The sequence below is a fragment of the Macaca fascicularis genome, chromosome 5 (assembly GCF_037993035.2).
Source record: "Macaca fascicularis isolate 582-1 chromosome 5, T2T-MFA8v1.1".
Taxonomy (NCBI): domain Eukaryota; kingdom Metazoa; phylum Chordata; class Mammalia; order Primates; family Cercopithecidae; genus Macaca; species Macaca fascicularis.
In genome coordinates this window covers 150,699,521-150,727,163 of record NC_088379.1, presented here as the reverse complement: position 1 = coordinate 150,727,163, position 27,643 = coordinate 150,699,521, and the positions used below count along the sequence as shown (strand labels likewise).

Sequence of the window (27,643 nt, the reverse complement as noted above, 5' to 3'; positions counted from 1 at the left end):
AACTTGTCTACTTAGGCAACACAGAACTTCTCCTAAATTTCTCCTCAGCCCAACTTTTCTAGTTTCCTTGCTCCTATTAATATTATCTTCCAAACCTTAGAGGCTTACAATTCATAGAATTTTGTTTTTATCTCACCTGCCTCTCATCCAGTTCCTGTATACGTTTCATCCATAATTTCTCTCACATTTGTTTCTTCATTTTTTTTTAATTGAGGCATTTTTTTTAATTGCTCTGTTGCCCAGGCTGGAGTGTAATGGTATAATCAGGGCTCACTGCAGCCTCGACCTCCCAGGCTCAGATGATCCTCCCACCTCATCCTCCCAAATAGCTGGGACTACAGGCATGTGCCACCACATCCAGCTAATTTTGTACTTTTTTATGAGACAGGGTTTTGCCATGTTGCCCATGGCTGGTCTTCAAACTCCTGGGTTCATGCAATCCATACACCTCAGCCTCCCAAAGTACTGGCATTACAGACCCAGCCTGTCTTTTCATTCTTAATTCAGACTACAGTCTGCCACCAAGTCCTTCCCATTCAACCTCTGAAATATCTTGTAGTTTTTTTGGGTTTTGTGGGGTTTGTTTGTTTGTTTGTTTGTTTTGAGACAGAGTCTCCCTCTGTTGCCCAGGCTGGAGTGCAGTAGCACAATCATAGCTCCTTGCAGCCTTGAACTCCCTGGTTCAATAGATCCTCCCACCTCAGCCTCCTGAGTGGCTGAGACTATAGGCACACCACCACACCAGCAGCAACAATATATAAAGTTGGGATAAAATGACTATTTGTCCTATTATTTTGGGAAGAGATTCTAAAAGGATTCACATTGTGTGTGTACAGGAAACAATAAAATCCTGGATGTGTAGACGTGTCCCTGAGTATGGGAGACAAAGCTAAGAATGAGTAGAAATGATTAATTCAACCATTGTTATGTTAGAACACCCCAGGCAAAAAGAAGAGAGCTGGCCTGGGGACCACGTGAGGTATGTAACAGAAACCAGTGTTGCCAGGTCAGCCTGTCCAGGAACCTGGCTGAGATGGCGATTGATACTAGGCCTAGGCTAGAAATGAAGGGAGCTTTTTCTTTCTTCTTTGTCTTGTGTGGTGATTGAACTTTTTTTGGAGCGAAAACTAGAATGCAGCAAAAACTTTAGAGCCATGGTTTTCAACCAGGGTGGTTTTGCCCTTCCCTCCCCCGAGAAAATTTGGCAACATCTGCAGTCATGTTTGGTTGTTAAAACTAGAGGATGGAGCCCAGTATGGTGGCCTGTGCAGGTAGCCCCAGCTTCTCAGGAGGCTGAGGCAGGAGGGTTGCTTGAGGCCAGGAATTCGAGACTGCAGCGTGCTGTGACCACACCTGTGAATAGCCACTGCACTCCAGTCTGGGCAACATAGTGAGACCTCCATCTCTTAAAAAAAAACAAAAAACAAAAAACTGGAGGATAATCCTACTGGTGTCTAGTGGGTAGAGAGACCAAGGATGTTGGTAAACATCCTACAATGTGCAATATAGTCCCCCATAACAAAGATTATCCAGCCCCAGATGTTAGTAGTACCAAGGTTGAGAAATCCTGCTTGAAAAGAAATGCCAAGAAAACACTTGGCAATAATGCTATTGCATGGAAGAGAAGGGACTATGATATTTACTGTATTATATGTCCATTGTTTCACTTGCCCATTGAGATGTTAGTTTGAAAACTCCTCTCCCTGAGTCTGGAATCTGTCAAGTGAATTAAGAAGGTCAAAGGCTTTTTATCAGTGATCAGTGTTTTGTGCATTCTTGAAAGGGCAAGGGTTGTCATAAGAAAGAGCAGAAAGCACTTCATGTGAATCATACTTGATGTGATCCCAGGAAGCTTTTAAAAACTAATTTCTTTAAATTTAGTGGTGCAAATAGCCAGGTGATTTTTGATTCCATGGTCAAAGCTAGGGAAATGAAGCAGGGTGGTGTGAGGTGTGAGGAGAAGATAAATAAGAGAGCTTCTTTCTGGCTTTGCTTTTTATAGTGTCAAGATTTTTTTAAATGAAGTGAATCCCTTTGTATTTGTCCTAGTATTCTTTTGTGTTTGTCCCCAGGCCTTAGAATGACTTCCCAGTGCAAGATTCAGAAGCATCATTATGTACCTATGACACTGACCCCACTGTTTATTTTCCAAATATTAGGTACTTTGGGGAAGCATGACGAGGGAAGCTGTGTTGTGACTGCCCGTGAGGGTGGCTGATCTGGCTGGAGGTCAGGATGGCTGTGAGGTCACCAGATCCCTAAGGGGCTTGAGGGAGGAAGATCAGTTCTCCAGGAAGAATCAGATGGACTGGAAGTAAAGGCAGAGAAGCTAAGCATGTATCTTGCACAGCTTTCTTCTTCTTCTGTTTTTTTCTTTTTAAAATTTTTTTATCATGACTGACTGAATCAGTGAACTTGATTTTTATGAGCTGCTTCGCAGACATGCAGAGAAAAAACAGCTTGGCAGGAGTAGGGAAAGCGGGGAGGGATCTAAAGTAAATACCACACTTGCCTGCAGTTTAGTTGTTGACAAAAAACAAACAGTTTTCCCTGAGAAGCATGTGTAATATGTCAGGAAGAAAAAAGAGCAATTAACACTCTTCTTACATAAGATCTTGATAGCACTGTATTAATTTTAATCATTTAGGTTAAAATGCTCTTCTTTTTTTTTTAACTACCAGACAATAAACTATATACATGTATTTGATGTTCACCCACGTCATGCTTTCCAAGGAAAGCATAGCTTTTTGGACCTCCCAGCTTCTAACAATGAGATTTCCCTGATGGTATCTCCTGGCTGTCCCACAGATCAGCACGGCCTTTACACTGTTTCTTACTGTTTGTTCTGTGTACCTATGTATCTATCTGCCTGCCTATCTATCTATCTATCTATCTATCTATCTATCTATCTATCTATCTATCTATCTATCTATCTAAAGTTTCCAAGGTCTGCTGTAACAAGTTACCACAAAGTTGCGGAAGCATGAAGCAGCAGATATTTATTCTCTCATGGTTCTGGAGGCTCAGAAGTCTGAAATCAAAATGTTGGTCTGGAAGGAGTAGAGCTCCTTCCAGAGGCTCTAGGGGAAGGTCCTGGCTTGCCTCTTGCAGCTTCCCGTGGCTGCAGGGACTCCTTGGTTTGTGGCTGCATCACTCCAGTCTCTGCCTGTTTTCACATGGCCTTTTCCACTGTTTCTATGTCTTGCCCTCTTCTGTGTCTTATTAGGACACTTGTCACTGGATTTGGGACCCACCTAGATAATCCAGGATGTTTTCTTCTTGAGACTGTTGACTTAATCACATCTGCAAGGACCTTTTTTTTTTCCAAATAAGGTCACATTCGCATTCACAAGTTCCCATGGTTAGGATGTAGATGTTTCTTTTGGGGGACCACAATTCAACCCACTACTCTATCTTTCTGTCTATCATCTATCTGTTCAACTATCAAAATCCTCTTTGATTTTTGTTTTCCAGAGTGCTGAGTACACACTAGTTACTAATTATTATTATTAATTTGAAAGTGTGGCCTTATTTTAAAGCGACCCAAGTTATTTTCTGGGCTAATTGTCCCACCTTGTTTCAAAGATGTTTATCATTAACTCTAAGCAATACACGGACATAGACACTCCACCCTTACAAAACAAGTATGTGTTTCAGACTAAAGACCCAACATGTAATAGCCACACCTAAATGACAAACGGTAAATTGTACCATTACTATAACTTGTAAGATTGCTGTTTTTCTGGGTGTTGCTCCTTGGGCTGCAGTTAACTTCCTACATGGTCTTCCATACACCTCCAGCAAGGTGCAAATGTCTCCGCTGAATTGACCCTATTTATCCTTGATTAATGTATGTGCCCCGGAAGAAAGAAAAGCAATTGGTCAGAGCTTTAAAAATAGAGGGAGAGGCTGGGCACAGTGGCTCATGCCTGTAATCCCAGCACTTTGGGAGGCCGAGGCGGGCACATCACCTTAGGTCAGGAGTTCAAGACCAGCCTGGTCAACGTGGCGAAACCCCATCTCTACTAAAAATACAAAAATTAGCCAGATATTATGACAAGTGCCTGTAGTCCCAGCTACTCGGGAGGCTGAGGCAGGAGAATGTCTTAAACCTGGGAGGTGGAGATTGCAATGAGCCCATGTCACACCATTGCACTCTAGCCTGGGCAACAAGAGTGAAACTACTTCTCAGAAAAAAACAATAATAATAATAATAGAGGGAGAAAACCATAATGTTAAGATGCTTGCTCTTATTTGATTCACTGAATTGAATAAGTTATAAAGCAAGAACAGACATTTACCATGTCCTCTCTCAGTTCTGGAAACAGCGTGGCAGAGAGGAACGGGCACATGTGAGTGGTGAGAGACCTTGGTCAAGAAACCTAGGCTCCAGCTTGCAGGCCAAGGCCTGGCCCTGCTGCCATCTGTGTGACCTCGAACAAGCCCCTGAGTCTCTGGGCTAAAAAAAACTAAAGTCTCCTATCTTTTCAGGTATCAGATGATTGAGCCAATAGTTTTCAAACTGTGGTCCAGTGTGCCGCGCACACTCACTTTTCTCTTCCCTGACACAATCTTCATGGTTTTCTCTGTGATTAGAAACTGGGTTTAGCTTGGAATTAAGAAATGGTGGTGTTTTTGTTTCTCTTCATTCACCTGCTTGCAGCGGAAAGCTACAAAGAAACTCAGATGGTGAAGATTAAAGAGGAACCAATGGAGGTTGACATCCAGGACTCCCATGTCTCAATATCACCCAGCCGGAATGTTGGCTACAGCACTTTAATCGGGCGAGAGAAAACTGAACCCTTACAGAAGATGCCAGAGGGCAGAGTACCCCCAGAGCGAAACCTCTTCAGTCAGGATATCTCTGTGAAGATGGCTTCCGAGCTCCTCTTTCAACTGTCAGGTATGTTTCTGCACCGGAAAATGTCAATAATTGGAAATCATTGAAGGAAAACTCTTCTAACACAGTTTTTTTTTAAAAAAACAACCTGAATTGTAGGATGTTTTAGACAGAAATCAATTTTATTGCTTTAACACGCATACGGCCACCCAAACTAACACTTAATAAAGTGTTGCCAAGTAGATAGAATTCCTGCCAACCTTTCCTTAATAAATAGTTAAGAATCACTTGAAATTAAAACTCTATTCAATTATGTGCAAATGATTCCTGTTGACTGGGCTAAACACCTCACCTCTGATTTTGCTTAGGCAGTTCATCTGATTAACAGCCTTTTTTTTTTAACGTGGAAAAGATAAATTTCAATGTATTCCAACAGTGACTGAATTACTATGACTTCCAAATTAGTGTGGTCTGAATTAATGAGGTTTTATTGTATCTTGCCAAAACAAAAATAAAACAAAGAAGGGAAAAGCAAAAGATGAAAATATGAGGACTATTTCCAGCTGTAGCCTTAGCAGAACCATTTCTGTAAACCAACTTTTTGTCCTCACGTACTTAGAATTGAAAAGTACGGTAATTACCAGCTCAGTGAAGTATCTGGATGAAATAGTTAAGGATCCCAGTACCTAAGTTGTTCCTTTTGTCATCTCTTTCAAGCGACACACCACTTGTCCCTAACAAATTTAACATGCTTCTATTTTTTTGTGCAAGATTGAGGTTGATGGTACATACATATATAAGATTCAGGTAGAAATACATACAAATACCTTGTCCAAAGTCAAGCACTGGCCTACAGTATTAAAGTTTATGCACCAATAAAGTCTGTTACTAATGTCCAACAAACTCTATTTTGTTATGGATAACACATTTAGAGCATCCATTAAATTCTCTCTTAAGGAAGATACCAGGAAAGAGAAAAAAAGCTAAAATCCGTCTGTCACAACAGTTCACCTTCTCATTGACCTGGCAACACAGCCCATAGCTGTGTAATTATCAGATGGTGCTGAAAACAGTGGCCTCCAGGTCCTCAAACGGGGGGGTGTTTGTGCAGGTCTCTGCGGTAGCTGAAATCACTAATTCTGTAAACTTTATAGGACACACAGATCTTTGCAAGCTCCAAAACAGGCTAGTTTTATTTATTTATTTTGAAGGACGAAGCTTATCTAAAAACAATATAACTTTAATAATGATTGAGGAGTTACAGTTTGCAAAAGCGTGACCTGTGTGGTTCTTTTCAGAAAGTCTGTCTGTAAACCGTATGCTGTCGCAGTCTCCTATCAGCTAAAAACTTTGTGTCTGAGAGTTCTCACCCTGGCGCTGTCACTGCCTGGGTGACCTCAGACAAGTCATTTAGACCCGATTTCCTGCTCTCTGAAAGAATACTGGCTGTGAATCCAAATTCACACTTGTCGTCATTGTTGAGTGGACAGAAAGGAATTGTCCGTGCACACATGCATGCAGTGGCTTCAGACTAGCAGTACGAAGTGTGAGACAGGTGTTGCAAATCTTTGTTTAAATTTTTCCAAAACTCCGCAAGATTAAGAGTTTTTTACTTGCCCTGCTGTTTAGATCTGAAACTCTTATAGCGTTGGCCAGGTTTTTTCTAGATATTAAAAGAAGCCATTGGCAGCTGTGACCATCAGTGTAGGGTCCTCACATTTGAACTGCATTGGGAAGGCCAGAGTTCAACTTTTGTGTTCTTGAAAGCTCATTAAATAATTTCTGGCAGCTGATAGATGTAGACCTCAAGCCACAGTAAGGGAGTGTCTACCTCTTCTTGTCTAAATGATATTTTTTTGTCCCTTGTGACATTTATCAGAATAACACTGAATGACTGCAGCACCAAGAGGTCTTAGGCTGTTTTTATATCCCCTCTCACAAAGGGGCCTCACAGTACAGAATGCTTAAAGGTTGTCATCAAAGTCAGAGGCGGAACAGTTGCAACAACTGCAGTTTTCATGCTGAATCAGAGGAAAGCAGAAATTTTCAGCTGGGGAAAGATACAGTGGAAATAACTGTCTCTGCCCGTAGCTCTATGTGTGTGTGCGTGTGTATGCGTATGTATGTACTTACTAAGACCTCATTCAAATCACACCACATACTTGATATTTGTTATTGTTTCCCTTTGATTGGTTTTTCTTTTCTTTTTTTTTTTTCTTTTTTCGAGACAGAGTCTCACTCTGTTGCCCAGGCTGGAGTGCAGTGGTGCAGTCTTGGCTCACTGCAACCTCCACCTCCTAGGTTCAAGCAATTCTCCTGCCTCAGCCTCCCAAGTAGCTGGGAGTACAGGCACATGCCATCGTGCCAGGCTAATTTTTGTATTTTTAGTAGAGACAGGGTTTCACCATGTGGGCCAGGCTTGTCTTGAACTCCTGACCTCAAGTGATCCACCTGCTTCAGCCTCCCAAAGTGCTGGGATTACAGGCGTGTGCCACAGCACCCGGCCTGATTGGTTGTTTTTGTTTTGTTTTGTTTTGTTTTTTGTGATGGAGTCTTGCTCTTTTGCCCAGGCTGGAGTGCAGTGCTGCCATCTCGGCTCACTGCAATCTCTGCCTCCCAAGTTCACTCCATTCTCCTGCCTCAGCCTCCCGAGTAGCTGGGACTACAGGCACCCGCCACTATGCCCGTCTAATTTTTTGTATTTTTAGTAGAGACGGAGTTTCACTGTGTTAGCCAGGATGCTCTCGATCTCCTGACCTCGTGATCCACCCACCTCGGTCTCCCAAGGTGCTGGGATTACAGGCGTGAGCCACCGTGCCCTGCCTGATTGGTTTTTAATAAAATATTTTTATGGATACTATCGACATGCTTTTAATGATTGTCTTTTCCAGTAAGATGGGGAGGATCTGGATGTTTAAAAAAGAAATCAAAAGGAAACCACAGAGGAAAAAGAGAAATGTTGAGGGTTTTTCTGCTTAAAGCTAAAAGATGCAAGTTGAGTGAGAACAACCTAAGAGGTATATGTTTCATTCTTTCTCCTTACAGAAAAAGTGAGCAAAGAGCACAATCATACAAAAGAAAACACCATCCGGACCACCACCAGGTAGGCGACTTTGTGTGGCGTTCCTCCAGAACACCCCATGTGGGCCACCAGCCCGTACTACATGTTGAACGCTGCTCCCCAAACCTCTTTCTCCCACTGGGTTCAAAGGAGTCACACCCTTTACCACCATTTTCTACCAAAATTTCTCGGTTGGTAGAAACAATACAGAAGTAAAGGAGGAAGACCACTAATATTTACTAAACATCTAATAGGTGTCACTTTGCTGGGAAATTTTCTGTATGTTATTGTTTTGTATTCCTGACAATAATTTTGTGAAGTAGATGTTATTATCATCCTCTCTGCAGAAGTGTCTTGGCCTGAGAGTTGAGCTGGGTGGCTCAGCTGGGACTCGGGGCTGGGTCTGTATCTCACGAAGGCCTCTTTCTGTCTTATTGCAACCCTGCTCCTGACTGCCTCTGTGACTATAGGCTGATAATTTGTCACCAAGGACATCCCAACTTTTTTTTTTTAACCTCCCAGCATTATTTGGAAGGCAAAGATTTTAAAAGAAGAAAAAAGATAATGCTTTTAAAAAATTGCAAGAAAATTGATATCATTCACCACTGTGGACAAGGGAGTTTTCCACTTGCCAAAGGCAGTCTAAGGAGGTCAGCCAATGTAGGCTGCCCACTGTCCATCTGCCATTGTGAGGAGAGGAGGACCAGCCACTGCTGCTGCTCCCGTGGAGCCTTGAAGTCCACCCAAACCTGAAACGTTGTAGGCGAGAGCCAGCGGGTGAAAACCCCACCACTGCAGAAAAGGAGCTCAGGGGAAATGCATTCTCCACCTTTGAAGGAGCGTTCTCCACTTTCAAACCTCCCTCCAATTTCTGAGTTAGCCCAAGATATGAGCTTTACAGGATGATCAAGAGCAATACACACTTTTAGGATGAATAACTAGGAACAGTGGGAACTAGCTGGGAGCTACCAAGGAGTCTTAAAATCAAGGAACTTTGCTTTCCTGAGCAAACAGAGAAAGATTCTTTCTGATGGGAACAGTTGCTGGGTTTTGTTTCTAATTTTCTTGCAACAAAAGGTAAATGATATTTTTCTTTCTGATGTGTTATTAATTGACCTCACAGCATTATCAGGCCTGTGGACAGTACTCATTTAAACTTTAACCTGAGGTTTAAAAAAAAAATTCCATTAATTGGAGGTTAGGAATGTCAAATTTCAAAGAGCAATTAAAACAGAGCCAGCTTGCCTCACACTGGGTTTATTTTATTTATTTATTTATTTTTATTTTATTTTATTTTTTTTGAGACTGTGTCACTCTGTTTCCCAGTCTGGAGTGTAGTGGCCCAGTTGTGGCTCACTGCAGCCTCCACTTTGCAGGCTCAAGTCATCCTCCCATCTCAGCCTCCCGAGTAGCTGGAACTACAGGCGTGTGCCACCATCCTCTGCTGATTTTTGTATTTTTTGTAAGGATGGGGTTTTGCCATGTTGCCCAGGCTGGTCTCAAACTCCTGAGCTCAAGCTATGTGCCTGTCTTGGCCTTCCAAAGTGCTGGGATTACAGGGGTGAGCCACCGTGATCGGCTCACACTGGGTTTATATAGTATTAGGGAAAGGAACCTCGTTCTAATAGAACAGAAGAGTGGTATATATTAGTGTTGTGTCTGTATATAAGTATTCAGATAGAAAATGAGACTAGGAAGTTGGACTGCAGATTGTATTGAGAAATGGCTTTCGGGGGATGGAAAGGCTATTTTGTATATTAAGTTTGATGCCCAAATAGGAGATGTGAGCTCCCATGAAGTCCATCCTGCCCCCTCCTACATCTAACCTTAAAGCTATTTAGTATATTGCTTGTGTCTGTGGGTCTAAACATTGATGAAATTGGCTAGATTAGTAGACATTGAAAGACAGCAGACTAAAAGTAATAAATATTCATTTTAATTTGCTGCCATAGGATTCTTGAAGTGTTATAGGTTAAGTCCCCTAGAGATGGAGATTCTCGTGGAAGTGCTTTATTGAGGGAATGCTTTCAGAGGAACCTGCAAGGAGGTGATGGGGGCAGAAGAGGGAAGAAGGAGAAGGAGCTGAGAGCAAGGATGTGGTTTTAGCTGGTTTGTAACTTCAGCTCCATCCCCCAGGAAGATTCACTAGCTTCAATTAATCCCCTGCAGGGGATGTATAACCTCCCACATTAGTGGGTTCCAATGGGGACAGCAGTTCTCACTTATAGTTGTCAGGCAACACTTACAGCAACTCCAGGGTGGGTGCACTACTGCTGGAGGGAGGATGTGGGCAGGACCCCACTAGCATGATCTATGGAGGTTTCTGCTGGCTCTTTAAGATTACATAATATACAACAAAAAGATGTGCTGCAAGACCATATTATTTTATGCTTTTCAGGTGTTCTCTGGAAAGAGGTAAGAAGAGGCCCCAAATTGGCTCCATACAAGGACTTTAATGTGCCTCAAGCCTAAACTGCCTTGGCTGGAGCTGAAGCATGATTATAGGATAGAGGAGAAAAAAAAAGAAATTTAACCATTTGGCAAAAATGATGCAATCCTTAAATTCTTCTCTTGCTGGGAGATTATGAGTAAGAGGAAATCCGAATTAGAGCTTTTGCCCAAAGCGAAGGAAGAGGTTCTTCCTGTGAGCCCCCAGCATTATATGGTGTTTAGAAATCAGTGTTAAGGAATTTTTGGCTTATAATTCTACAAAGTCCTCGTTATGTTTTTTATTTTTATTTTTTCCTTTGAGTAGAGGCAACTTGCTTGATTAGCCTATCCATAAATAGATCTCTTTTTTACCTCTCGCCTTATTATTTCAGGTGGAATAGAATCAAATCTTTATGCCAAGAAATCCTCTTTAACCTCAGTTAACTGATAATCAGAGACAGAAAAAACAATGCCAACTTTCTTTCTTCTTTCCGGACTCCTGTTTTAGAAGGAACTCTTACTTTGCACATACAAGATCAGTGTGTGGATTATGCTTTAAGGTGTGATTTGTGATACATTTCAAAAAGATTTACATCAAACCTCTGAATTTCTGTATCTTCAGATTTGTAAATACTAATGGAGTATTTATTTAGTAATCATATCTTCTGTGTTTGATTTCCTAGAAGAAACTGACTATTCAGAAGGACAGTTCATGATTGGAATCAAGTTCAGAATTTTTCGCACTTTGAGAGTAGTTAGGTATACTTAAGGTAGTTTCATTTGTAAAGGGCAGGTCTGGGATGCCAGCCTCAGCACAGCACGGAGATCAAGCCTTCCCTTGCCTTTCTCATGCTGGTAAATGCCTAGAATCTCCTGATCCTAGTGTCTGGATATCCAAGGACATGAGGTGGGGAGAAGAGACACAAAACTGAAGAAAGGAGCTGATTCTATCCCTGCCTTTTATAAACCCACAGCTTCCCTCACAATTGTTTATCATTATTTATCTTGATGCTCATTTCAACCACAAGACTAAGGAAAAGTGTAGCAACCCAAGAGGAAACACTCTGTAGCCTGGCGTTCCAATACGTGCTTGCCAGTGAGTCATGGGAGTGCTGATGCCCGTGTCCTGCACCAAGAGAACACGAAGTCCATGGGTATGTGCTGTTAACTCTCCATCCCGTAAGGGTTGGTGACTGCACTTTCCTCATCATCAAATCCTCCCTTCTCACACCTGTCCAGTGGCAACTCTGCCCCTTGTTAATACCTCTGTTATAGGATGGGTAGATAAGGAGAGTGAAAATGATGGGAGACAGCATTCTTTGTTAGCGATTTTTTAAAGGGGTTTAGGTGAAGCTAAGGTTGAAACTAGTAACTACCAAGTTTCTGGATCACTGGATCTCTACCTCATTTTTAAAAACTCTTATAATGGAAAATTTCAAACATATACAGAAGTATCTGTCATCCAATCCAACAGTCATCAATTAATGCTTTATGATATTTTTATCTATCTCCCTCCTCTAATTCCCCCTCCCTGTAGATTATTTTGAAGCAAATCCCAGACATCATTTTAAGAACTGATGTGAGAATCCCCTTTTTTTTAATCCTAAGAACTTAGACTCAGCTGCTTAAATTACAAAAATCTTCCCAAAAGTAAAAGAGAAAAACAATCCACCAAGGTACACCATGTAGCCAGGCAGAAAAATCAATCTACTTAGCAGCTGAAATGACTGAATCATGTGGTCCTGCTCACCAATGCCTTGACCCTGTCCCTCCACCCTTGTTTGTGTCCTCATTGGGGCACTTCCCATTGAATCAGTCCTTTAGATGGAACTTCACCGTAAATGCTAAAACAGCAGTCTCTTTCCCTGTTTAACCTCAGAGTCTAGAAAATTCAATCCAAGTGTAAAGAAGGCTGTGGGTCTCCTTTGAGATAGTGTGTGGACTGAGTATTCTTAATGCCACTCTATCCGACAAATGAGATGAGGAGAGTGTCCTGGCCAGACGCATGAGAACAGAAGGACCGAACATTTCAGACTAATAAAATCCTGATTTTTCTATTTCCTTTCCCAGCACAAGCCTAGGTTCTGCAGGGAGCAGATAACTAGCTATTATGATCATTTGGTAGATGAAAATACATGAGGCATGATATCATAATCAGATCTCAAAGTTTAATGGAATAAAAAGAAGATCTACATCCTTTGACATGGACCATCACCCAGCCAGATGCTGGATAAGATCGAAATAGGAAAATGGAACCCTAGAGTAAGAATCAGATAGCTCCTGGCAGGTGAATTGGACATGCTCGATGTTGTGTAACACCATGAACTTCAAACAATGGCTGCCAAGAACCCTCTCTTGGTTATTTGTTCTCTCTTTTCCCCATTAATAATTCAGTGTCCATGGGGGTATAAGATTGCAGGCCTATAAGAAATACTTTCTCACACCTGGCTTGCTTCGTTCCAAAAACAAGGAAGAGTTTGCCTGAATTGTTCTTTTCTCCATTACTAGACAAAAAGCGGAAGTGGCAAAATCAGAGAAAGATAGACTCATATCATGCTGTGCAGACCAATATTTAATTTGCCCAATTTTCAGAATTTGAAATGCAGGCTATTTTTCTGTGATTTAGATAATGGCACATAGTGTTTACTAAAAGACATATTCACTTGGAATCATCCAATGTAGAATTTTCCTTTGTGATGGTTCGGATGCGTGTCCTTAAATATTTATGATTCAGTAATAGAAATTGCACAAATTTGTAAAAGCATGATGTGCTGCCTCAATTTGCACAATTTTCCCTTTTCAGTTCTTCGGTGGGAGTAAGAGAATAATACTACATTACCTTAAAAAGTAAAAATATTGCTTTTAGAGAACACTGAATTAGACAGAAGCAATTAAGAAAAGAAACCAGAAACAGAGCAAATGAAATTGATATCTAAAGAGGTCTCCATATATTCTCTTTACCCTTTACATGTTGTGACTTTAAAATTAAATGCAATGAGCATTCTATTTCTAAAGAATGGAAATTGCTACTAATTTCATGGAGTCCCTTCAGTTAGGACATTTATTTCTTTATGGTGAAGCCAAGGCTGTTTTGGGGCCTCATGGCACCATCGTACATTTTAAAGACTCCCTCCCTTAGTACGCTGCCATCTACTGGAATATTGTCACAATAAATCTGATGTCTGTGACGTTAATCATGCCCCTCTAGATGTGGTGCTTTTGTGCAGTGCACAGCCTACACCACTATCTGCAGCTGCGCTGACACACATGCTGACTTGAGAATCTTTTCGGTGGCATTCTTTGCTGTTTATTTTTGAGTTTCTATTTTTCAAAGAAATTAGAACTGACCCTTGAAAACAATGGAGATACACATACACACACACACACACACACACACACACACGGCCTGAAATTACTTCATGCATTGTTGCCATTTGCATTTGTTTTTCCTTCCCATTTCACCAAGCCATTTCTCAGTTCTTTGTTCTATTCCTTTACTCCATTGTCCTATAGATATTTGCCCTCTACCATTTTTCCTCCGTTCGTGACATCTATACTGAAATGTTATATTGAACAATATGCTTCTAGAATGGTTCAGTGTTGTGTTACTCTTAAGAGGCAAATTTAAATCTCCTTTTCAGGATCTGAAGAGGGCTGTGCCTTTCTTTTCATTTCTCATGGACACTCCTGTCTTTATTTCTACTGGCTTGCCATAGTATTCTCTCTTGTTTTTATGACTCCTAATAGTCAGGAATGAAGTTTAAATTGGTAAGTCTCTGTCAGTGGACATCCAGAGACTGTGTTCTCCTCTAGCTACCTTTGGTAGGTTATGCAAGAAAGATATAACCAAAAAGTATGTGTGGCTTAGGTGCTGTTCTTATCTGGAATTTTCTCTCAAGAGTATCTTCAGGATTGTTACTAGAAATGTATCAAGTCTTTCAAGGGTTGACCTCTGCGAAGCAGCCCTCTTGCATGATGTGGTGGGCCAGGAGATGATCCACATTTCACTAGCATCATCTGTAACTTCCACATGACAGAGGCTTGCGTCACTGCAGAGAAGACAAAGTTCATCTGTTCTCAGCTCACCTCAGCAGAAAGCTCTTCGTCTTTGTTTGTGTATAAAGTCAGATTCCTGCGGGAGATCCTCCACAAGCTGACATTTCAAGTATCCGGACGTGCAGGGTTCACTTCCTTGGTCGGTGGTTGGCTCTGGCTCCCCCGGTCTGGCCTCTCCACTGCAGCGGCCCTCGACAAGGCCTGGCATTGTGCTCCTTGTCCCGAGAAGTTTCCTGGCTCCACAGTGCATGAATGCTAGAGCAGCAGCAACAGGAACTTGTTCCTTGAAAACTTGGTGTTAGGTTATACATGTTGGCCCACCTTTAAGACAACCTGAAATAGGAAGCATTTATACTTTTCAAAGAAGAAAATACTAAACATGAACAATACGTTATATTTTCCTAAGATGCTCTACTTTTCTTCCACAATATTGCATACAACCTTTTCCTTCCATAGCTGTCAGACTTCTGAAACTGAAGCAGACTGATACTGAGGGTCATAACTGAGATGCAGTTGTTTCTGCCTGTGTTTTTTACAACTGTCCCTCAGAGCTTTCTCTTTAAAAGACCGAGTCTTTTCCAAAGTAAAGGATCCTAAACAGTAAAATGTAATAGTTGTTTTTAACTTTTAAAAGTATCTTATTTCCAGATAATATAGGAGCACATAAAGAAAATGTATTTTTAGTCCTACTACCTAGAGACAGCCACTGCTAAGTTGGTGGTGTGTATCCTTGCTGGATTTTTTTTTCATTTATATATGTATAAATTCATATTTATAAGTATATATTTATATATGTATAACTGAATCCTACTACCTATACAGTTTTATAATCTTCTGTTTTCACCTAGCAATATATGATTGTCCATTTTTCCATGGACGTTCTCAATGTTATTCTTTTAATGTTTGCATAGTATTCAGTGTTTGTCTGCATTACAATTTATTTAATCAGTCCCTTGTTATTGGGTATCAAGGGTCCCCCCCCAAAAAAAAATTGTTAATATAAACAATGGTGGGATAAAATGACTCAAAACAGTATTCACATTTTTCAGGCTATTGGTACAAATTGTCAAAATGACTTTTAAAAAGATGGAATCTGCAATTCTAACAGTTTTCATGAGAGACAGAGACAGAGGGAGACAGAATGTTTCAAAGGCCTGACCAACTCTGTGCTTATCATTAAAATTTTTTAATGATTGAAGGGTATAAAATTATATCTTCCATTTAAAGTCTTTCATTTATTGATTCCTAGTGCTCTTAAGCATTTTGTTCATGGAGAGACATTGGTATTTGCTCGTGTGTGTGTGTGTGTGTGTATGTGTGTGTTTTGGTTTTTTTTTTGTTTGGTTGGTTTTTTTTGAGACAAGGTCTTGCCCTGTCGCCCAGGCTGGAGTGCAATGGCACAATCTCCACTCATTGCAGCCTCTACTTCCTGGGCTCAAGTGATCCTCCCACCTCAGCCTTCCACGTAACTGGGACTACAGGCATGCACCACCACGCTCGGCTAATTTTTGTATTTTTTGTAGAGACGGGGTTTCTGCCATGTTGCCCAGGCTGTTCTCGAATTTCTGGACTCAAGTGATCCTCCTGCCTCGGTCTCCCAAAGTGCTGGGATTACAGGAGTGAGCCACCATGTACAGTCTTGTATTTTCTTTTACTGTCATTTCTTACTCTGTTTGGTGGCTTGTCTAGGTTGGATTTTTTGTTTAGTTGTTGCTATTGATTTTTTATTATTATGAAATGTTTTTACCAAAATAGAAAGAATAAGATAATGAATCACTATATTCCCATCACCCATATTGAACATGTGTCAACATTTTGCCGCACTTGGTTTACCAGTCCTTTTTCCTCCTGTATTTTAAGTCACATCCCAGATATCAAGCATTCGTTCCCAGATTCTTTGGTATATATCTCTGAAAAGTAAGGAGATTTTCCATGATACTCTTTCACATCTTACAAAATTAACAACACCTTTAGTTTTTCATTGCTGTAAAGTTTCTGTTTCATTGGCCCCAGCCAAGTGTGCAGCCGCATCAGCGGAACTGGAGGAGAGGAAACCCAGCTTAGCTGCCTTGTCATCTCCAAAAATTAAAGAAGAAAATCTGCTGCCTATATGCTTGTAGAGTGATGGAGTACACTTGAGTCCCCTCTGCCCACAGGCCCATTTAGAAACCCACTGAATCTGCAATGCCAGCCTCAATTTTTAGATAAATGTCCCAGCTGAAACTTGCGAATGTATAGGAATAATCCAAGTTTTATTCACAACAGCCCCTCTTTCTTTGAAAATGTGTGAGCCCAACATGATCAATGACTGAGTTTTCAGGCCTAACCCGCTGGGGCCACAGGAGGTCCTTGTTATGTCCCTTGTATGGTCAAATAAGGAATTTTCTCTTTCAGATGGTCGGGGTTGTCTTCAGGGCGGAGACTCACAGTCATTTTTAATCTTGGGCACTGTTGTCCACCCCCACATTACCTAACCTGCCACCCGGGGTCCTTTTCATTACAATAAATAAAATCCCTTAGGAACAGGGGTTCCCATTTCTGTGGTATTGAAAAGGGAAGGGCAATGTTCATGTGTACCATGAAAACTTTTCTTTCGTTATAGATTACCTTTTTAATTGACTGTAAGAATATTGGTAAGACAACTGGCCCTGACTGTTATAGGTAACATGTTAATATCTGGGCACATTTCAGAAGCAACAGCTATACAACTGCTTATTCAAAGTGAAAATGAGGAAGTTAGGAAGACCACACATGGTCCTAGGCCACATGGAGTGATTGCTTCTGCAGAACAAAAGGACTGTATCAGGGTTTTCTTCTATATTTCACATGATACTGATGCAACTGTATAGAGTGTTTACATTTTATTTTTTAAAGTGTTTGAAATTCTTTTACAAAAATACGTAGAACTAAGCAGTTAATATATTTCAAATACAATTACTTATAAATATGTTACACAACATGTACATATATAAATATATAAAAAGAAATGTTAAGCATCTATTATTTTAAATTATTAGCAAATAAAAGGAAGTAATATTTGAGAAAAACAAAATCACTAAAGTGAAGAAAACTGCGTTAATCATGAAAATTAAGTTGAAAATGAAATACTGTTATTTGATATTTTCAGAAAGTGAAATATGTAAAAATAAAGTGTTTTTGTTTTTGAGTTGTGAGCTTATTTTCATGTAAGCTATTCCAGCTTCTCGAAGAATGTCTTCTCACCTTAAAGTGCTTGAGGAAATGTTGAGGAGATAGTTATAACTAATACAAAGATTTCCTTTATTACTTATCTTTGAATAAACCCACCTTTCTTATTTGATATGTTTAAGAAGCACAAAAAAAAAAAAAAAAAAAAAAAAACCTCTTTTGTCCTTTGGCAAGGCCTGTAATCTGTTATTATTAGCAAGCTCTAGTTTTTGTTCAAAGAAAACATTTCCGGTTTGTTCTCATTTCCTTCAGTTTCATTATATGAAACATAGATATCGAGATCCCATATGCAAGTTACCTGTATCCATTTTAATTCTGTAACATGCATATTTCACATATTCAAAATATTTTTGAACTAAAGTCAGATTAATTCTTGACATAACTTTTGTCTATTGCTTGCCTTTTCTTGTGGCTTTTGGAGACATGGAAAACTGTTTTCTCAACTACTGCTTCCTGTTCACTTCAAAATGTTAATGCCGTGTGTCACTCCTGGAGGGTTTCTTAAGGTCTAAGTGATTCAGAGGTCAGAGTTTTTAAAATACTGGCTCAGTGATTTTGGACAAATTATGGCATTTCAGTTCTTAAAAAATAACATGATGTATCAACATGGAAAACCAGTATTGCAGTGGCTTAACAACTGGGTCTGAGTAGAGAGGAGGAAGACACTGTTACCAGGAAGGATAGAAAACCACCTGGTGAGGGGCCCAGGGGCTGAGGTCGGCTGGGGAGCAGGTAGCAGTTAGAGAGAGAACACGCTGAACACGTTGGCTCCCACAGAACTATTCTACCCCACACTGGGACTTCAGCTCTCTTTTTGCAATATATAGTTTCTCAGACATATATCTAAGTGAGATAACTTGTTTTAAAAATTTCCTTAAAGTAATGCAAAAGAAAATTAAAAATTACCCCAGATTCTTTCAGACATGTTTCACCCAGCTCTCGAAAGAAATCTGTAAACCCTGTTAGGTCACATAATATATGGCTGAATATATATGAGATAATTGAGTACTTTTACTTGATTCAGTCACTGAAGAACTTTTTTTTTTTTTTAAGATTCACTATTTTAAAAAAATTTACTAAGGTAATTTGTCTCTGCGCAGACAGAAGTCAGACTACCACTTTAGGATGACTTGCTAGAAACTCTTACATTTAATAGAATTTCATGCCACCCTGATCTATCTAGTCCCTTCTGAGTTTTAAGTAAAAACTCATTACAGTGCAGTCTTTTTTTCTTTGTTTAATCTTTTTCTTTTCTATTTGTCAATCCCAAGTTTAGTCTTGAAAGTTACTATCTCTTAGAAAAAAAAAAAATGTTTCTTCTCTATTGCTCCTTTAAAACTGTTGTGTCATTACCAAAGCAAGGTATTTTCTGAACTTTCTCTCACAGTCTGTACTCACCTTCTTTTCTTTTTTCTTTTGGTTTTGTTGTTGCTGTCAAAATGAGAATCCCTATAATGTTTGGTTTCAGTGGTGGCACTTGGGGAGGGTTGGTTTTAGGTAGATGGGCCTTCGCTTCTGCATGAGGCAGAACTCCCTGTTGGCCATCAGGTGTTAAAGGTGGAAATACTGGTGTCACGATAGGCACTTAGCAGAATGTATCGCTGTTTAGAGCCATCATCCTTTATGGCCTGTTTTATTATTTATTGTAAATCTTTTCCTTTCTCAGCCCTGTGCTGCTGACCCCACATCCCATGCCTGGCCTGGAATTGTCCACTCACTATGACACCCCTGCCCCTTCATGTCTTAGCCCTTAGATTTTCTACAGGAGAAAAATCAAAATATACTTTCCACAGCCATTTCACTTGTATCCAGAAAAGAAACTCAAGTAGATAAAAGTTGTATAAGATCGTATTTTCAAAACCCAGGGAAATTAACAGGAGGCTTGGGCTCTTTGATGTCCATACCATCAACTTCCAGATGCTGCTACTGAATAGTTACTGAATATTTATATGAATTATGTAAGTCTTCCAGGTAGCCAGTCTTTGACCCAGGCCAAAGGGAATATGTTGTGATAGATGATGATTTTGTTGAGTGAAAATAAGTGACGATTCCCTCCCCATTAGCTGTTAATTTCCACCCCCTCCTCTATCAACTTTTTACCAAAAATATTAACCAGAAATAAATCTCTTTTTTTGCTTTTTTCCACTTCCTTGGCTTACTTTCTGAATGGAGGGGCTTTTTCATAATCAAATGACTAAAGTCTAGGCAGGCGAAGATTCAGAAGCAAGGGCTATATGGTGTTCACAAACTGGCTTCTTTTCTGGAATAGTGGGTGACTGGCTGAAGTTACCAGTTGGAGGACAGCACAAACATGCTTTGGGGCACATCGTAAAGTCCAATATATTTCATGGATTGTTTTACTCCCTGGGAAGATGCAGCCCGCTTCATCCTGTGTCCGGTGCCTCCTGGAACTTGCCTCTCCACTGCCCACTGCCAACAGTGACAGTCACTGAGCAGCATGAACGAGGTGTCAGCCTCACCACCCCTTACTGAAGTGCTTTGTCCACCGCAAAGCTGGGTGTCACCTGAGAACGGATGTGCTTCTGTACTTTACAGTCACTGTGAGGCACAGGAGAAGAAGAAGAACTTATATACGACCCAGCATTCTAAAAATGAATGGGACAGAGTTACACATGGAGTATCTTCTGTTTTCTTAGTACCTTGTGCAGAGAGTTAAGAATAACCAGTGTTATTGGAGACCTAATCCCATGAAGCAAGCTCTGCTCTATAGGGCATGCTCCAAGTTTAGTTTTTTCTCCTTCCTGAAGCATGAAGCTAATCTGGGCACCAGAAGGATTAATACACAGATGTGTATGTAGCCATAGTGCCACCATGTGCTTTACAGCTTTGGCGAAATAGAAGCTTACAAACAACTAACGACCTCGTTACCCTTCCTTCTTCATTTAGAGTTAATAGCAGAGACAGGCTTGCTCTCGGAAGCTGTAGGTACAGCAGTGGCAAATGTTTAGAGTTGCAAATTGACCAGGCCCACGAGTGACAGAAGTTTTAGAAAATTGGGGCGTATCTTAACTTCTATAGGGAAATAAAGACAAAAATTATTTTTACTTGCTCTATTTCTCAATAGAAAAGTCTTTCCACTTCCTTCAGTACCTTTACATTGAAATGACTGGTGCCTACTCCCCTCCATCACCCCCTTCTCTTTCTCTTCCTTTTCTCCATCTGTTCCAAGGATTCATGTCCGTAAATTCCTTAGGTGTTAATGGACCAACGAAAGGCAGTGTAGCTGAGCGGGAAAGAGTGCAGATGTGGAAGCCAACGTGCTCAACTCATGGGCTTGAACAACTACCTAACTTCTTTGTGCCTAAGTCTCCACATCTGTAAAACAGGGATAATGCAGTAGTCCTTCCTTGTCCACAGGGAATATGTTTCAAGACCCACAGTGGTTGGCCAGGCCCGGTGGCTCATGCCTGTAATCCCAGCACTTTGGGAGGCCCAGGCAGGCAGGTCACATGAGGTCGGGAGTTCGAGACCAGCCTGACCAACATGGCAAAATCCCATCTCTACTAAGAATACAAAAATTAGCTGGGCATGGTGGCACACGCCTGTAATCCCAGCTACTTGGGAGGCTGAGGTGGAGAATTGCCTGAACCCAGGAGGTGGAGGTTGCAGTGAGCCAAGATTGCGCCACTGCACTCCAGCCTGGGTGACAAGAGCAAAACTCTGTCTCAAAAAAGAAAAAAGACCCACAGTGGTTGCCGGAAACCTCAGATAGTGCTGAACCCTATATACACGATGCTTTTTCCTATGCATACATATGGTAAAGTTTAATTTATAATTTAGGCTTAGTAAGAGATTAACAACCGTAACTAATAATAAAATAGGACAATTAGAACAACATTCTGCATAACAGTATTGTTATTCTGGATTAAGAGTTATGTGCATATGGTCTCGCTCTCAAACTATCTTATTGTACTGTACTGTGGATAACAAATCAGAAAGCCAAACCATGGATAAGGGGGGACTGCTATAATAATGGTAGCTACTCTGATAGGGTTCTTATGAGGACCAAGTGAAGTTAATACACACAAAGCACCTTCAATCAGTGCCAGATACTTAGTGTTTGTTGCTAGTATTTATTGAGCATGTACTATGTACTGAGGACTTTAACATGAAACATCTCATTTGAACCCTTACAGCACCCCTCTAAAAGATGGCATTGTTAAACCTCTTTTTCAGTGATGAAACTGAGGCTAGAGGAGTTATTGACTGGACAAAGGTCCCTTACCTATGAAATAACCAATATGAAATTCAGACTCCAATTTTTCTGATTCCAAACTTTCTGCAAAACCACCACACTCCCTACCTCCTGGCATGAACGGATCCGAATGCAGAGCATGGCGGCTGCATGTTTGGTCTGAGACCAATTCCCTGTTAACCTAATGTCTTCTCTCTGTAGCTAAGACTTACACCAGCCTTAAGCTGCCTTGCCTTCTGAAAGTTTCTCCGTTGATTCTTTGCCCCGTAGAAACATTGGCAGCCCTTTTGTGCATTTTTAGTATCCAGCAGCACTCCCTTCTAATTCTCTGCTCCCTCAGAAGAAATCTCTTCTTTTCTATGCAGGATAAAGCTGGCATCCAGGGTAGAAAATTATTTTGAATGTTGTTTCCCTCAGTGATTGTCTCCCTTTCCATTCAGTTTCTTCTGAGCAGCTCAGTGATAATAGGGCTCCACTCCTCACATCAGCAGGAATCTGCACTTTTGAAGAGAGCATGTGAAGACACAGCGCTAGCCCATTGCCACTACTTAGCAAGACCCAGGAGACTACTGCCACCTCATAGCACAGCAGCCTCTGCTCGCTTCACCTAGAAAGCTAAGTGAAGGTTATTCTTAAATGTACCTGTGGTCTTGACCAGCCCTCTCTTTTAAACTCTTCTTCGACCTGCAAGTGTCGCTGCTGGCTGGCGATGTTGGCCACTAGCATCACCATGTCCCATCTGGACTGCTGCACTGGCCACACGCCTTGTCCTCTGCAAGTCCCCCAGGCCGCACTGCCTGCTGCAGCCACATGGAGCTTTCTGAAACTGAAGTCCGGTTCCCTGATCCCCTTACCTAAGACCCTGCAGTGCCCTCACTACTGCTGGGACAAAGCCATGATCACGGCACACAGGGTCCAGCCTCATTTCCCTCCACCATGGGCCTTCTTCCAGCTCTGCAGGCTGGCTGTGCTCTCTCCCAGTGCTGGGGCCACCTTCCCCAGCTCCTTGAAACAAACGCTAAGGACCCTACTGTCCATTCCGCTCATGGTGGCTTTTGCAGGAAGGCCCTTCCTGGGCTCCCCGGCCAGGCCAGGCCCCGTGGTCACACTGTGTCCCCTCCTCCACTGTCTTAGCCACCCTTGCAAGTTATGAGATGTTTGGTAGAAAGCGACATATCTGCCCCTTTGCTTCTCCCCACTTTCTGCCTCCTACTAGCCTATAGCCAGTGTTCACTTCTTAAGCCTATTTAAATTGTTTTGTGTTTAAGATACAAAGAAAAACCATGGCATACAAAGTGGTGCTAAATCTAGCCTAACATAGTCATGTAAAACTGTATTATCTATCAATGTATGTTTTACTTTAAAAAAAAGTGTCTTCCATTTTCATCTTAACATTCTCTTTTTAAAATGGAATAATAGCAACTATAGCCTTGTGGCATGTTTAGCAAAGCAGCACTAGTCCTGGTAGTCCTAGGCTTGGTCTGTTGTTCTGCTCCAGATCTGCTATTTTGCCCAGGAGAGTGGTTGGGGGTAGTGATCCCTCCTGGCTGCGTTTCCCCGCCTTCTGGGAAGGTTCAGCCAATCAGAGGCACTGGTGAGAGGTAGGGGTGGGACTTAAGGTAGAACCTGGGTATTTATCTCCTCTAGTGCTCCACCTCCCATGACCTGGGCTCCATTTATCTCCTCCTTTTGTCCCTCCAGCCTCAGGGTGGCAATGGCTTCCTGCCCTTCTTATCTCTGGGCTGTGTTACTACCCCATGGAACTTCCACTATATGGGTACCCAGTTCCTATGGTTGAATTTCTTCTGTTGTAAATAAATAGGGCTTTCCATTTTCTAGGTTGGACTCTGATGGATACTCTAGTATTCTCATATGTGATCGTCGTACTTGTTCACATTTTATTTTAGAGGCCTGGAAGATGGACCCTGTGACTGAGTTAGAATCCTCTGATTAAAAACTTCCAATCCTTTGTGTTCACTATGGTCATGGTTTTAGGGGGAACCCTGGCAGGATGTCTGGTGACCCTAGTTCTAGTTCTAGCTGAGTCGCTAGGGGAGCTTAGGATCACTCAGGTCAGGGCCTCTCTTTCATGTTAAATGAGTTAGCTCCTTCGGGTCCCTTCTGGCAGCCCCATTTTCTGACTTTAACTCCTTCAGAACCAACACAATTTCAAGTTGCAGTTGTCATTTCTGTGGGGACCGGTGACATGTTTCCTTCAGTGTATGGGTCCCTGGCCCCAGCCATCTGTCTTGATGTGTGCAGTGGGTCCCTGAGGGATCAGGTGACAGAATATGGGTGAGCCAAGGCAACTCCATCTCTACTGGGAAAACCACAGACAGGCCCTTTCTGATTCTGACCCAGGCAGGGCACAACACACACACAGAGAATAGAGCAAGAGGAAAATATACTGCTCAGCTGTCCTCCTCTACGGGTTTAACAGTGTTTCAAAGATGATGTTTCATATATTCCCCCCAAATATAAAACCCATAGGCAGAAGGTACAGCCGGCACTTGTCTGATGTAATGACTTTTCTTTTTCTCTATTTTAAGCACAATCTTCTTATATTCACTGAACACCATTGCAAACAACACCTTATCCAATATTGCGTATGTATGTATTTGGGGCCAGGTGCTCTGGGTGTCTTAAATAACTTTAATTTACTAAACCTCACTCCCCCTCCCCCACCCCAGCCCTTTCTTTTCAGAAGACACATTTAGACAATCACCATTCACCTCCAATTCAAAAGAACTGCTGCCCAGTGAATCTGTGCTGCACGGAAGAATATCAGCTCCAGGTATGGAAACATTGTTGGCTTTGCTTCTGCTGTTGATTGCTTAAGAATTACTTTCCTGAAACGTGTGAATTTTCAGATACTTTCAGCTTACGGATGTAGTTATTCATGTAAGGCTAGGTTTTAGAAAAGGAGGAGAAACTCAATTTAAGCTACAAAAGTTTATTAAAATGTTTACAGTAATAAGCCTCTTCATCTTTGCTTTAAGAGCTTATTGTTCTTTACCTGCTGATATTTCACCCACATAATGAATTTCTTTTTCTTTAAAATAATGAAGTATAACCTGAAAATAATTTGCTTCACACATTGTATTTCAGGCTGGCAGCCAGGAATATAAGGGAGGGCAGTGGCGAGAGCGCTAGTCCCCAGTAGGGCAGGTCATGACCCCAGGGGGTGTGGCCCCCACAAAGACCACCTCAGTTTGCATGGCAACAAGACAGCTCATTGAGGAAACCTTGCCACCCAGACTTTTGTCTCTCTTCTTGGCCATAGTATCTACATATATCCATCCAGTGCTCCATTTTGCCATCTCAGCCATCAGCACATCATTTTTTATCCATTCTTCCTTTCTTCATTTCTCCTTTCCCGGGTAGAAGGAAGGATGTGCTTGCTGTTCCTTATCCACAACATGGCCATCCTGGAGGGCTTATGTGTGTGTTCTCAGAGTTATTGTGAAATGAGAACATCTGAGAACCGCTGCACTCTAGTTCATACTCCTTACCCATACCTACCTATCTAGCTGCCAGGAAACTTCTGCCAGTTGCTACCTTGCCTCCCGGCTGTGGAGAGGATCTCCACAGCACTCGGTAGCCTCCATCCGCATTCATTTGTCCAGGAGACCAGGGCCGCCTGGGTGCAGGGCAGGACTCACAGCCGGGTTGTTGGCCCCGCAGCCTCTTCAAGAATAAAGTCCAAGTCTCCTCCACATACTCAAGGAGCCCTGTTTCCCAGGGCACTGGAGAACTGATGAATTTGCAATGCAGAAAGAATTCAGTAACATCTGAAATATTGGCCTCGGGTATCACAGGTCATTGGAAATGGCTTGTGACAAACTGGGGGTGGAGGATGGGGGTGGGGAAGAAAACTGTCATTCTTGAGTCTCATAAGGGTAGTTCCATTTCTTCTCATCGCCACACATTCAGCCAAAGAATCCAGATACCTGCATGCTTTTTAGCTTTGCAGGCAGGGCTTTTCTATTCAAACACCAGAAATAACATGCTTACACAAAAACATATTACATAATGGCTGGTTCTAGAGGTGGAGAGAAATTTTGCCTAGTTTATGTCTTCATACTCAAACAGGAGCTCTTGGAACTACTGTTTACTTCCCACAGTGTCATTTTGAATAGCCATCTCCCTGGTCCCAAAATTATTGCCCTGCTGTTAAGTTGATGGATTGTGACTTTCTAATGTCAAAATAACTGCCTAGGAATTGCCTGTCAAAATGCTGTGACCCATACGGCCAGCATCCCATGATATATATACAAACCCTGCACTGCTGGCTTAATGTTTGACTTGGCTGTATTTAAAGCAGGGTTTATCGGTCAAGTTAAAACTTGACCTAAAGAATGATTTCGGTATATGTTTAACTGTGCATAGGGGGGGTTTCTGTGATTTGGTTGATAAACTTATGTTAGACATTAGATGAACTTACACTTTAAAAGCTTAACTCTTATTTGGGGGAGAAGGTCAGCATAACTGAGATTTTTAAAATGTAAATCCGTCCTGCTGAAAGATAATCAATCTACTGTACTTCACTAAAGCCTTTCTTTGGGTAGAGAAAAGCAAAATGACTACATTTACATTTTGTTAAAATAAGCAGCTAAAAAGAAGACCTTTTTTGTTTTAATAAGCAAGGTGAAAATGCTTTGGGAATGGGTTAAAATTAGAAAAAAAATTAAAATGATAGGATCAACCTTGTGGTCACGAAGTTCTCATAATCTGAAGACAGTTTTATAAGGATGGCCTCAATAATTTGAACTAATTGTGGAGAAGAAGTCTGAATTAATCAAAGTTAGCAGTGTGGAGACTTTTAAAGAAAACTTATTTCTTTCAAGTCTGGACAGTGATAAGTGGCCATGGATAAATATACCTACTATATATCCTCAATCCCTTAATCACAATTCTGAAATCGAAAAATCCCTACCAAACAAAATTTTTTTGTATAAATATTTTGTAGCAAAACCTAATGGGAGGCTATTTACTGTCCTTATTTATTGCAACAAGGGGTGAAATTTATATATTTTGTTGCAGAACTATCAGTGCACTTGACTATGAAGTGTTGTTCCAGGCCCACTGGGATGTTACATAAAGTGTGTTTTATGCACCATGTTCTGGTCCTAAAAAGAGAAAGAAGTATGAATCCCAAATTACATCTGCCCCCAGGGGATTCAGATAAATATTGTGAATCTACATTTATTTTAGTAATCTGCTAAATTCTGTGCTGGGAGCAGGGACACTGAAGCTACAGTTGAGGATCTTAGAGTTCTGGAGTATAAGAGTCATGGGTTCTCATAGAACATTTCATCTGGGATAATAAGATTGGAGTGTGAAAGGAAAAAATGAAAAGAAATTTTTGAAAGACCAATCCGGCAGCAGATTACTGAATCATTGGAGAGGGTTGGGGGCAAAAGACAGGAGCCCAGCCAGGATCCTCTAGTTCCAGGGCAGCTTTATTAATGAGGGCCTGAGTTAGAGAGAAAGAGAGGAGTGGGGTGGGAGAAGCAGACAGAGGATGAGTTGGCTGGTTGAAGACTGGTTAGCTTTGCTAATAAGCACGTTGAATTAGGAAATGATAGTGGCTGTGCAGAAATGGGGAAGCCAGAAAAGAGACAGCTGGCTTTAGTGACTAGGTAGAAAATGATTTGTTGTTAGTATACAAATGAAAGCCTCAGAATCTTTAGAAATCTCCTCTTAGGTAGTTTAAACATTACTATTAAAAAACTCTTTCTACCCTTTATTTACTTAGCAAACCTCTTCTTTCAGCAGATAATGCAAAAATAAATGTCAGCACAGAGAATTCTCTCAGATTCCCAATTAGTAG

General features: G+C 41.3%; 1 protein-coding gene across 36 annotated transcripts in view; it reads left to right on the top strand.

Moving 5' to 3' along the window:
- The window catches only part of ZNF827 (zinc finger protein 827), a 174,535-nt gene that overhangs the window by 84,363 nt on the left and 62,529 nt on the right, over positions 1-27,643 (top strand). For 35 of the 36 annotated variants that reach the window (XR_010587030.2, XR_012435145.1, XR_012435147.1 and 32 more), the window contains 3 exons: positions 4,664-4,903; positions 7,886-7,943; positions 24,501-24,604. Coding sequence is in view for 32 of the 36 variants with exons in the window: in XM_074040529.1 (XP_073896630.1) it covers positions 4,664-4,903; positions 7,886-7,943; positions 24,501-24,604 (402 nt within the window). In the remaining 4 variants the exon portion in view is untranslated. Of the gene's footprint in view, positions 1-4,663; positions 4,904-7,885; positions 7,944-22,250; positions 24,240-24,500; positions 24,605-27,643 lie in introns of those variants that run through there. The other variant, XM_074040552.1, reaches the window with a different exon arrangement.